Source organism: Trachurus trachurus (assembly GCF_905171665.1).
Source record: "Trachurus trachurus genome assembly, chromosome: 7".
Classification (NCBI taxonomy): domain Eukaryota; kingdom Metazoa; phylum Chordata; class Actinopteri; order Carangiformes; family Carangidae; genus Trachurus; species Trachurus trachurus.
The window spans coordinates 15,555,664-15,569,160 of NC_139901.1; the positions used below are offsets into that span (position 1 = coordinate 15,555,664).

At 40.0% G+C, this 13,497-nt stretch overlaps 1 protein-coding gene across 1 annotated transcript in view; it reads left to right on the forward strand.

The window, feature by feature from the left end:
• Positions 1 to 6,872, forward strand: part of acot7 (acyl-CoA thioesterase 7) — a gene marked incomplete at its 3' end in the record, with an annotated part of 48,615 nt that extends 41,743 nt beyond the window's left edge. Inside the window, exon 9 of the mRNA XM_083975217.1 lies at positions 6,774 to 6,872. Within this exon, the coding sequence (XP_083831343.1) occupies positions 6,774 to 6,872 (99 nt within the window). The remainder of the gene's footprint in view (positions 1 to 6,773) is intronic.
• Positions 6,873 to 13,497: the final 6,625 nt, after the last annotated feature.

Sequence of the window (13,497 nt, forward strand, 5' to 3'; positions counted from 1 at the left end):
AAGCACAGAGGAAATATATGCATGCTCTGGGCAAAGCATCGATATAATCAAAAATGCATAGAAGCACCTTTTGAGTATAGTGCGTCTGTCTTGGTTGTATTTCTGACTTTAAAGGGATGGTGGTATCCTCAAGGTTAGAAAAACAGTGTTACCGAGGTCAGCGCTTCATTTCAAAGTGATGATGGGAGAATGATGTCGTACTGTGGTTACACTGGGCAGAGTCATGTGGATGTGTGTTATGGTGAATGAATGAAAAGGTTGTTGCTCAATACTGTGCACACGTTCAGCAAGAAGAGAGCGAAAAGTGAGCGTGTAGTTAATTCAGTGCATTAATCCCTGGTGAACATACAGTAGGTTTGGTTCTTTCTCTTTACTCCCCTCCATTCTTGTTCATTCTTTCATCATATCTCTCCTTCCTGCCATCTTTTATCCCATCTGTCCCTTCATCTCTCACTCCTTTTGTCTTTATTCATCTTTCCTGCGTCCCTCACTCTCTCTCTCTCTCTCTCTCTCTCTCTCTCTCTCTCTCTCTCTCTCTCTCTCTCTCTCTCCATTCCTCCTTTGCCCTCTTTTCTGCATCTTTCCATCTCTCCTTTTCTTCCATCTCGCTCCCTCCTCGCTGGCAGAGACTCAGCTGGCCTCCCTTGACATGAAAACAAGCCCGGTTGGCATGGCAACCTCCTGTAGTCCTCATGAAGTGATGCACATTTATTTTTAGATGCCTCCCATTCAAGACGATCAGCAATGGGTTAACGGGTGCCAGGGTTACAGATATTTCTGCCTCTGTGGTGACCCAAGGCATGACATGGGCAACATACCGATGTTTGTACTCCAGTGTTTGTACTATTGCTGTATTTTGCTAATTACAAATGTTAAGAGTTATTCATTACATCTTCTTCATGATTATGCATAGAAAGCTGGTTGTTCCATGCTCCAAATGAAGACTAAACTAAACTAGAGCAAACACTTCACTTTTCACCCTTCGACACAACAATACATAGGTCATCTATTAGGCTACATAAAGTTCAGCACAGGTGTGACTTTGGAATTTCTTCATCATAATATGTACTTTGATGCCTTTAAATAAGAAGATAGAGTATAGAGATTCACTGATACTTCTTTGCATTCTATGAATTGCACGTATTTCCAAAAGCACACAAAAGCAATTGAATGAGTTTACAATAGTCCATTTACTTTATGTCTGAAAATCAACATGAAATGTGGTTGTGCTTGATGATTTAGTTGTGCTCAAAGTTACCTGATTTCTGGCCGGATGTTAAAAGCTCAGAGTGAAAAAGAAATCCACTCCTGGCGTACTGAGCTTTTATTTACTGGTTTCCATTTGAAAATACAGTATGTTGTCAGGAAACAAAGGAACCAGTAGCCACACAACCGACAATGATTAAACACCAAACAACATTGTGGTTACAGGAATACAACGTTTTTACTTAGTAGTCTTCATGTGATTCAGAGTTAAACCACAAACAAAAAAATATAGGTAATTGTTTGTGGTTTACTTAACTCAATCATGCTGTATATCTCCTGTTACCATTTCATTCAGACAACATAAAATATTAATGATGAGTGGACAGAGGTCCTCTCAGCATTCAAGAGAAGCCTTGCAGAGTATTTGAGAGGATCCATTTTATGTCCATAAATAAAACATCTTTCAGCATTGTCTAAAATGTCACCATGAGTATATGAGTGTATCTGTCTCACTGTGATTCTCTCTTACACACTCAAACATGTGCTGCAGGTTAGTCGGCAGACAAACTATTATTGTTTTTATTATTATTAGTGTTTTTGAGTTGGCTGTTTACAGAGTAGTGCTACTTTTGAGACACTGGCATTTGGCAGTGCCACTGATGCCCTGTGCCTACTCTAATAACAGCTTGTGCCAACACAAAGGAACCCTTCTGGCATTTTGCTAGCATCGTCTGAACGAGTCCCTTTTACAAGCCATGTCCCTGTTCCAAGTTTACACCATTTGGTTTGTTGTGCTCCATTCAACTGTTCACTTATTGGATGACCAACACACCAGGTGAAACAGCAGTTTTTTTTTCTTGGCTCTCTGACCCGATTAGTGAAAGCACTAGTCTTTGACTTTGTCCTGTTTACCAATTGAAGACATTCAGATTGATACTTCATGTACTCCATTGCATTATATAATCGTATTAGCTTACATTTAATTTATTTATGCATTTCATTTTTTACTTTTGTATTTTGATCAATTGTTTTGAACCCCTCTACCAAAACAGTTCTACTAACTGTTAAAATTACAGTGAAATTCTATACAAACATTAGATCATTGTCACTGCTATTGCTCTCATCTTTGTCTTTATTTATCAGCTGTAGAAATACTCCTACTGTACCTCAGTTCAGAGACTGCATGTATTTGAAGACCAGTTACATCATGATGATGCAACTAGACTGTCCCATTTCGAAGACTCTTTCAAATCTTCCCTCAGTTTCCTTGATGATGAAGAATACAATGGGTTGATCCTTTGTTGTCTAAAATGCCCCCAAATGTATTTTGTGCCTAATTCAGGGACCGCCGCTGGAGTTGAGCAATTGTCACTGTGATTTGGTGGCATGCACCTTAACCACCTTAACAAGGAAGCCCACACCAGCTGTTAAGTGTAGTGAATTATCCCTTTGCTTTATCCTGCCTATTTCAACGACAAATTATTTCAAAGTAGTAATAAAACATGATAATAGTAATAATGTATACAAGAGGATGATGAGATAATTTCCAAATAAGTGCACTTTGACAGGAAAGGCCCCAATCTTTGCAAACTGCCATCATCATACAGTATACGCTCAAGGTATTGCTTGTGAGTCAAACATGGTATCTGGTGTTTTGATTTCATCTAATTTTTACGAGAGTGCAGAATTTTCAGGAATGTGATAACCAATGGGAAAGGAGATATTTAAGTTAAAGACACAAAGAACAATAGTGTTTTTTTTGCCAGGTTGATAGGTTGTGTCAGCAGTAGTAGTTGATGATCCTGCATAATCATAGTTATTAGACTGGAGCCACTGTGGGAATACCAATTACATGGGGACACTGAAAGGACATTTTTAACTTGGCATTGAATTGTCTCATTGAGTTATGCAAATGTTATCCGCATTTGCATAAACATATGCATGCACATGTGCAGTCTAGCAGTAATGTCCTCATAATATGAACAGGACAAATAATGAGTATATACACATACATATATACTTACAAAGGAGTAGGGACATCAGTATTTATTCTTAAGCATATATATTAGCCATGATGGCCCAAATCATCTCAAACTGTCACTGTAAAAGAGACAAGTAATCCTTGTAAATCTAAACAATATTAACAATTAAAACAGAGGAATGGATTTTATTTTATTTTGAAAACATAATATACCACACACTGTTGATCACAGAGGAACATTTTCATTAGCTATAGATGGGGCAGAAAATTCTTCTCCAGAGATCATGCTCTGATCTAAGATCTGTGTTTGATGGTTTAAAAATAAAGAAAGAGTAATTTTGTTTTAAATGTTTGCTGTGTTTATCACAACAGAATTATGAATAGAGCAACTTGTTTGTTCAGTGGTGTTTTTATGGTTATTTCTACATAGGCTTTGTATCATATTCTGCAAGATTTTTATTCCACAGCTTCTAGTAAGTCACTTTATTGTATAGGTTGTTTGATTATGTAAATTAACAATACAATAATGTACTTAAATAGAACTATACTTCTGAATACTTAAGCATTAAAAAAAAGGTACTGTGGAGGTAAAACTCAAGTGAAAAGTGACTGAACAACTCAGACTGAACAACTTACTAACTAACTTGTAAAGTAATATAATGTGTTCTGACTCAAGTGATGGAACCGCCTTTCTTTAGAAGCCGGGTTGAATCACATAAGTTCAATCAGTTGAGGAGCATTTGTCTTTGCAGAACGTATAACTCGATTATATGCTGACAATCTGAAGGAGTTTCCTGGAATAAGAAAAAAACTGGAACGTGTGGTTTGTTTAGGTTTGTTTGGTCAGATGAGATGGGACTGAAACCCAGCATGGGGCAAATATAGCCCCCACCCCAATACGTCATTTATTCTCAACCAGCCAGCCTGAAATTTTCTGCTGCCAGAATCAACTCTCTCCTCTGCCTCTAACAGTATCTCGTGTTGTTATTTATAGTCATTTTTATTTAGGAATAATAGGTTTTAATGGAATAGATTGTGATACCATCCCAAGCTGTAGCTCAGTGTGAATGTGATTTAAAAGTACAATCAAAAGATAGACAAGTCCTCAAGGGCCTGAGTGACAGAGAGGCCCTGCCATATAGACAGTATGGAGATTTTTATGCGTGTTTCATGTCTGTGTGTCGACACCTGAATTTCCCTCTGTCAGCACATTATACTAGGGCTTTATGCTGTCCCATAACCGTCATGCACACACACACACACACACACACACACACACTGTTCACTCTTTTCAACGGCTATAGAACATTTAGTTGACTCCTTATGTTACCCAGTGGCACATTGTTTGAAATGTTTGTTTCGAAATGCTGTTTGTCTTCGGTGACTGCGGAGGAACACCACAGACCAATAATCATTTCAGCATTATTACTTTCTCACCAACACTGGTGTTTTATTTTCTTGGGACTACATGGTTGTGCTCTCTTTTTTGACTTGTAATAAATCATTTAAAGTCAGTATAGTGTTTTGTGTGAAACAATGGATGTCTTTGCTGCATACTGAAAGAAGAATTTTCTAGGCTTATTGTGATAATATGCACTGTAACGACCAGCTCCCTGTGTATTCTGCTGCTTGATGTCTAGTTTGACACGTTAACTAATAGTCTAATATTTCTCATTAATTACTACACACTCATTCATCATGACAGTGCATAATCGAGGAAGTCAGCCTGCTCAGAAAATACTATAATCATTGTCCTTGTTTGTGTATTCACCAGACTTTCAACATGATCACATGCAGGTTACTAACTACTTTCAAAACAAAGTGTTTGCTGTTTGTGCAGTGATGAAATAGAAAAACCATGAATTACTGTTTGTGATTTTTTGATAATGACATCAAATCAAGGAAATAACTTCAATTTCTCATAGGGTTTTAAATTCCTCTCATTATCATTCAGCTTCATATATAAATTGTTTTGTGACTGTTTATTGATTCGTTTGGAATGAAGAAATTAACTTTTTTGATATTAAGATTGTCTGAATTGTGTTTATGCAAATGTTTGACAATACTAGAGCTGTGGTGAAACTTGCGCTCTCTCTCTCTCTCTCTGTCTCTCTCTCTCCGTTCTTTAATTTTTTTTTCTTTTTTGCTTTGAAAGTCAATGAACTGGAATGATCCATTACTTTCAGATGAATGGCAAAAGCAAATTTGACTGAACAGTATGTTGACTGTTATATAACCAGCGTACAACAAACACACCAATACTACAGCTGTAAACTCGTAAACCTGCTCTAAAGAGAAGATATTCCCATTGGTGTTGTCTTGTGCAGCTCAGCGTCACTATTTCAATATTCTCGTTATATTTGAGTTGTGACCCCATGGACTTGTCTCTGGTATGTTTTTATTTTTATTTTCTTTTATCAGATCTGCTTCCACTCTGCTCACTCCATAAAGTTAAGGTGCCATCTGTCAGCTTTGCGGCATGAGCGCTACTGAGTGGCAGGTGCTCTTGAATCTGCCACCCACCTGGTGTGTCACAGCAAAGAGCTTCCATCTGAGCTAAGAGCTTCCAACATTTACAGTATATTTTACATATACAACCACTAACACAAACATGTGTGTGTATGTGCACTCATACAACATATTATCTCCACTCCATAAGAACAGTGTGCAGCTGAGGGCATGTGGAAGTGGGCAGCCTTACAAAAGTGAAGTGTTGACACTGTCATTAGAGGTGGTATTATTGTTTAAGTCATGTGGTTGCCAGGCAGTCTAATTAAACTGTGCGGCTAGTGCACGAATCAGCAGCAGCACTGATATCAGTGAAGGAGAAAGAACATTTGTTCTTCACAGGTCTGGATGTGCTGCTTGTAATAAGAACAAGTATGAAAGTGATTCAGAGCAGCTGTAAATCTGGAGGCTTTCCAGATTTCCTGGTTGTGAAGGTGATATCTATTTCAGAAGGTATTATTATAAACATATGTTATATACTATGTGCCGCATGGGAATGTACCTATAACCCCTAGTTTTAAAAGTAGATCCTACAATGCAGTATAATAGTACAGCTGAAAACATGAGGATTCATCCAGCTGAGGCCTCAAGTATCCATCTGTCGGGTAGTTTGAGTTACATAGCCATAGATCAAAACACCTTTAGGTCAGTAGCCACCAAAAAGTATAAGAACGATCTTTGATGAACCTTTACTGTAGGTTGACCTACTGACCGCCAGCAATCCTTCCTGGCGTCCCAGCGTTGCAGATATACACATTTTGAACATTTACATTCATCATGTTCTTATACTGTATGTTGTTGTAATGAAACTGAAGGAATTCAAATGCATCATGCAGATGTCTTGCAAATGACCTCATGTGGTTTTGTTCCACTTTACTTTTTGTGCGTATAATGCCTCACCAAGTCTCTGTCATTCATTCTGTGTTTCACCAAGAAGATGAATGCAATTACAGCAGCATGGACGGGTAAATCATGCCACGGTTAATATAATAAGATCCAGGGAAACATTTCAGTGCATAATATGTGTTTGGGACAAATGTGTCTGAAAACAAATGTTTTGTCTCTGCTTGTTTCTCAGATTGAAGGAGAGGAGGAGCAGAGACGTTCTGAAGAGGGAAAAGCGCGTTACCTCCAGAATAAAGCGAAGAGACTTGCAGAGAAAGAGCGCCAGCAGTGACGCCGCGGCTACGCAGCATTTAATGTCCCACATAACACTCAGTATAAAGGAAACAAAATCCTTCGCTCCTGTTCTGTAATGGTAGCCTCTTGAAAAACCTAAACTTGTGATTTTTTTCCTCTGCTACACACCAAAGTGTCCACATATGGCTGTGTATGTATGCAAAATATGAGAACATAATTTTATTTTGGGGATTTCTATTGATGTATGAAGGCTGCTAATGATCACTGTCGGTGAATAGTGAGAGTCTGACTGTACGTAGAAGTGAGAGCACTATTTTGTTCTATAAAGATTTTTAAGTATAAAGACTTGATGACCATGTCCGTGCAAAGTCTGAGTTGAAGGAAAATGATGAATAAGTGAGTGAATAATAATGAATAAAAGATCCAAGTGTGAGTCTGGGGCTCTCGCCTCGTGTCCTTGATAGTTTGATGATAATGATGTCATTGTCTTGGGCATGCCTTGGCAGCGAGGGCACACACTATCTATCGTTTCGGCACTGTGTCTATCACAGTGAAATCAGGGAAGCTTAGGGGCTTTGACTCAACTTGCATCTCTCCCACGCCCGCCCTCCCCCTCCTTCCACTCTGCTCTTCCTCTCCCTGTCTGTCACACTCTCACTCCAGTGTTTGCTCTGCCTTACTGCGCTCTCCTCTCCTGGTTACTGTCATATCTCCATCCATCTCCGTTCTCCTGTAATGTCACTCTCCCATTTCTTGCATCTCTCTTTCACCGTTTTTTTCCCTCTGTCTCCTTCTTTCTTCTGCCTGCCTTTCCCTCTGTTTGATGTTCAGACTCCTTGCAGCCCGATAGGAGTAAAAACTGTAAGGATAACAACAAAAAAGGTCTCCAGATGTTCATCTTTCTCTTCAGAGAGATCAGAGAAATGAATTGAGGTCAGCAGCCGCCAGTGTGAAATCAATATCCATATTGACATGGACTGCAATGGCTGTGATTAATAACCTGCCATAAGAAAACTCCTCATGTTTAAATATTCAGCAGGGCTGGTTTGTCATGTGTGTACTGAAAACACAATCAGACTTGAATCTGATTCACCACTAGCAGGATTTAGGCTCCAACCCTGTGCAACAGACGAATGAGAGATCAAACTCAAAGAGAAATTACAAGATTACAAGCAGAGAGCTCTGTGAAGAACAGAGGGACAAGTCTAAACCTCAGAAAAATGCCGTTCCTGTTCCTCCTCTTAGAGTTTTTCTCACACAGATGGAAAATGATTTGTCATTGGATCTTGAAGGTTGTTGTTTGTTTTGTTTTTTTGCCCCTCAGCCCCTCCAGCACAGTGTGCGCGCTTTTCATTTCCCCCCGTAAAGTTAGGCTCAAGCTGCACTGGGGGGATTTATCTATTTTTATCCTCAGTGAAGTTGAGGCATCTGGTGGGAGAAGGAGAAGACAGGGTCCATCTTAGATGTCAAGATAAGGCTTCTGGGAAATTTAACCTTTATTGAAAAGCATTTGGCTGATGTAACACATCAGCACAGCTAGTAGACTGTTTCTGCTGTTAAAACATTCAGAAATGGGTGTCATTTCTATTTCTTGTCAATCACAACAGTATTCATTACTGTCTTCTGCCATTTCAGCTAGTAGCAGCTGGCTTTTATACATAGTGACACAATATGGTAACCATGGTTACTTGTGTGGAAGAACAGAGTTGAAATAGAAGAGATGACATTATCAGAAATAGATGTTTCTCCTCTAGGTAGCAGCAGAAATGGTGAAATGCAAAACTGAAGTCACATGTAAATAGATTATTTATTATGAAATATCATGCAGTGCACAGTGTGTTACGGTGTATCACTTTGAAGCACTAGACATCGGCACCAGAGGAAGCTGCTTTTTCCCACCACGCAACGGTGCAAAAGAAAATACTCCCGCACACTGTCTACACTGGTGATAGGTAATTGATTTCTTAAGAAAACAACGTTTTGTTCCTCAGACCTTTATCAGGTAATCCACCTCACAATACTGAAACAAAGGTAAAAGCTGATCTCACACATCCACCTCATGTCTCTACATCTCAGTTTATGGGATAGCAGCTATCTCACGGCTCTGTGAGATGGTGTAAGACACTGACAAGCCTACTTAGAAAATGAATGATCCTCTGGTGCAGGAGAAAAACCATTATGGACTCTGAATGAAGGATAAACGATAGAGCGAGGTGGTGTGGAGAAAACTCTCTGATTTCATTACTGAGTGACCCTCTTTGTGTGCGCCCCGGCTCAGGAGCGACTCCATCGTCACTCACTCTCTGACAGCAGGGGCCTCTATTTTCACACATGAAATGAGACACAGAAACCTAAACCGTGTGCACATTATCCGTCAAGGTCACACATGAATACAAATCCATCAATATATGCATGAGGCAACAGTCTATTACTGTCAGGTCCATTTGCAGGGCTTTAATATGCCTAAATTATCAATGTCTTATAGAGAATGTTAACCAACTCAGTGTTTCCTTTTTGTTTGTAAAAGTTGTTTTCTTTGTTCTTCCTGGAGCACCTTCACAAAGCAGGCATACGAGTCCAGCATTCATCCCTCCTCTGTTCTCTGGGCTTGGAGCCAGCAGGGCTTTCCTTGCAGAGGAGTAGGTGACAGGCCGTACTTTGTCTGGCCTGGAACCTTTTTTTTTTTTTTTTTTTTTTACAACCACAGGAGACCTAACTGGGAGTACTACTAAATTAGGCTACCTCTGACTGTAAAGCACACACACTCCTCCACGCAGAGGGGTGGCAACATCCTGAGAGGACATCAGCAGGACATTCAAAACAGCGTTAAGCTTTCACGAGCCTCTGTGCCTGTGCTTGTGTTTGTGTGTGTGTGATGTGAAGTGTGATCATAGAGCTGACGGTGAGAGAGGAGGGCAGCCTGGTGCCAGAAGAGCCAGTGGGCGGGAATGCCTTCTGTTAGTTTTTACTTCCAGGTCACCTAGCATCAAACAGGAGAAGCTAGAAATGGACAGTCTGCTTCTTTTAACAAACTCTCTTCTAATGAAGACATCATCATATTCACCAATACAGTGGTGAATCTACACATACACAAGCTTTACCTAAAATGATTTGAATGTAGGACTCAATGGATGCTCATCGTAGTTCTGTAAATGGGGTGCATTTGTTTGCAATCATGAAAAGAAACTTTTACATTTTTCCCCTCCACAACCAACCCCTCTTTTGCTCCCTCTCTGTGTCACACACACACACACACACACACACACACACACACACACACACACACACACACACACACACACACACACACACACACACACACACACACACACACACACACACACACACACACACACACACACTGCATCGAGAGGGTATTTTACCTGCGAAAGCTTTAAACACAGCGAGTGAGTTGCTGCAGCTGTGAAGTGGACCATGACATAACTGATGGGGCGGCTAAAAATTCTGATATTTAAAAAAAAACAACAACAACCTGGATGCTATTTTAAGGTTCATTGCTGAGGTTGAGGAGATGCAACGAGCACTGTTGCACAGAATTTTACAATGGAGTAAAACAAAGTCAGCAACATAAGTGAGCAGACTACATTTCATTTATCTAAACCACACAAAAAGTAAATAAATAAATAAAAATAATAATATTGCTAACACACACCTGTCCTGAAACAGGTTATTGTAATTATTGTAACAATAATATTGAAATGGCTTTGGAAAATATTACTGTTCTCCTTTTTGTCTTCACACATGCAGGAGAGGAGCCATCAAAATCTAACACATCTTTCTCATTCAGTTTTCTCACCCAATATCTAGTATAGAAACAGGACATACGGTAATAAAGTTCTACATTTATCTTGGTATTTTTGCACTGGTTCCCTAATGTGTAGGAGTAACTCTAAAAAAGGTTCAAGTTTTGTTTTTTCCAACCACTACCATAGGAGGTGAATTCCTCTGTGTTTCCCTCTGAGGAAACAAGAGTCTTTTGGGAAATCTGTCTTTTTCTGCAGCAGCTCTCACTGTTTTTTGTCAGCTTCTAAAAATCCTGCCCTTAAATATAACCATGCAAATAAACCGGGCAAATAAGGCAAAAAAAAAAAAAAGAAAGAAAGAAAAAGAACAGCATTTATTTTTGATAAAATGCATTGGTGTGGTTGCAGTGTACATTTGAGTAATTTGGAATGAGAGTGTAAATTTTGAGGCTGCAGTGTTTCTTTAAGGTGCTGGAGATATCGACTGGATCAGCTGCGAAGCTCAGGGGTAATTTCCTTCCCTTCCTCAGTATCTGGAGGAGCTTCTCTTTTTAAAGTGCTTCAGCGCTGAACAGCCTGGCTATGTGTGCTGCACTGGCAGCTCCCAGGTGGTTTTGTGTGTATCCATTTTAATGAATGGGAAGCAGGGAGAGTGTGCACTACTCATCTGACCATCCACCAAATAAACGAAAATGAAAAATAATCCTTATAGTAGTGGTGAAAACAAAGGCACCAGGGACCCCTCTGTGTCTCTCCTCTCATGTCTGGCCTATTAGTTTTCTCACTGGGCACAATCTAAGCCCTTAGGGAGCAGAGCCGTTCTTAAACAAATCATCCAGTCTTACATAACAACTCCTATAATGCCAATGAAAGGGGCCCATTTAAAACAGCATGAACTACACGAGGAAACAACGTGAATTACTGCTATTAATATGCTTCATATGTGGGCCTAATGCAGTTAGCATCCCCAAAGTGTTTGGATAATGAAAATGGTTGCTATGGCAAAAATTAGTTTCATTTTATAGACTCGCAGCTGCAATTGTCTGACTCTAACAAGTGAAGTCCATTTTTAATAAACTCTAATTCAAATGAGCCTTTTGATGAAAGCAGCCCGTGTCTTCCCGTTCATGAGCAAACGTGCAACATGCAGGAGCAGCTCTCGCTCTGTTGAAATGCCGACCTCTTTTCCATGAATTATTTCTTATTGCGGTTCACTCCCACGGCCACGGAGAGCCTGACCCGCGAACGAGCCTGAGCTGTCGGGAGCGCGCAGCAGTCATGCCTTCATCCGTCGCTCGCTTCGCCAGTGTCGGGAAATAAGGGAGAAGATTTTCGTCTTTCCCCCCCAAAATCCTCGTGGTTTCAGCGCTCGTGCTGTCGCACCACCGCTCGCCGCGTGCTCAAGAAGGTGAAAACTCGTCGATAATTTGTTATTTTTTCCCCCTCCTCTTCCTCTCGTTAATGAGACAAAGAGAGGGCAACACGATACATGGGAGTACAGCTGTGGTGATGTGCTCATCCTACATTTCGCAGGTCATTGCTTTAACTTGATGCTGTCGACTCTTCCTGCCGCTGTTCAGTTTTTGGGGGATGTAAATAACCACAGGAAGCCACTTTAACGGAGCTCAACTGATGTGACTTCAGCCACAGTGGAGGTTTTTTCTTTTCTTCATCATCTCTCTTCCTGGAACAATGAGTCGATATTAGAGAGCCTGCACGTCTCGTGGAAAGGTAAAATAAGTCTCACAGCTGATGTTCACAATGTTTCACAATCACTGGTGATTAGCTCGATGGAACAAGTGGAGGAAAACGAGGAGACAGGTGATGTCCTGTCCTGTCCTGTCCTGTCCTGCAGGACGAGCAGCTCAGAACGACCACAAGGAGAAGTGTGTAAATGTTAAACATTTGCATTAACGTGTAGCATTCCTGTAAAGATGACCTAGGCTACGGTAGCCTACTCAGATTATTGCTTCATTAACCAGACTGCAATGCAAGGCGAATGAAGTGAAACTTTACATTAGGCTACGAGTCTCAGCCTGCACAGTGTGACCTGGGTTACACATTAATTTAACTGAGTGAGGAGTCTTTTACATTAAATCCGTGCACTGGATTAAGAATGGTAATTACACAGAGCTGGTAGGGGCGGGATTACTGGATATGACCGAGATTAGACACTGAGTTAACACTGTTGGTGACAGAAAGAAAAAACAGCCTGTAACAGGAAATAGTGATAGAGGCTGCTTTGACATTACTAATGTGGTATCCTATAATCACAAAATTCATCAAGCAGATTAGAAGATAAAGAGAAGATAAATTAAATAGTGGGCCTATAGCCTCTTAATGTGGCATGTACAATGCTCACTTGAGTTACTGAATATTAAGAGGAAAATAGTAAAAAACAAAAAAAACTTTATATTGTAGCATCAAACACTCAATGTTGTTAATGGTTTTTAGACTATATTGGTGGACTGAACACAGTAGGTGCACATTTATAGTAGCCTACAGCAGGCCAAATAAATTAAGTAGGCATTTATGTACCAAGTAATCATAGCCTAATGATTTTCAGACATTTTACTCATTGTCCTGAAATTTTGATGTGAGCTTGTGACTTTACTCAAAAGGAAATAAGATACCGTTATGCTATTGCATTTAGAAAATATCTCTGCTGTGTGTCATAGCCACATGCTCCACTGTCAACATCATTTATCCCAGGAATGTAAAAAATGAAGAATGAGGAGACAGACTCAGCTTTGCCTTATTTTAGATGTTCGTTAAGCAGGTGTCCCCAGTAGAAAATAATAGCCTGTAGTGGAAACAGCAGAAATAGAGGAGAAAGTGATTTTGTATGTAGCCACAAGTCAAAGGGCGGCCGTGGAGGATGATCCATGGCATTACATG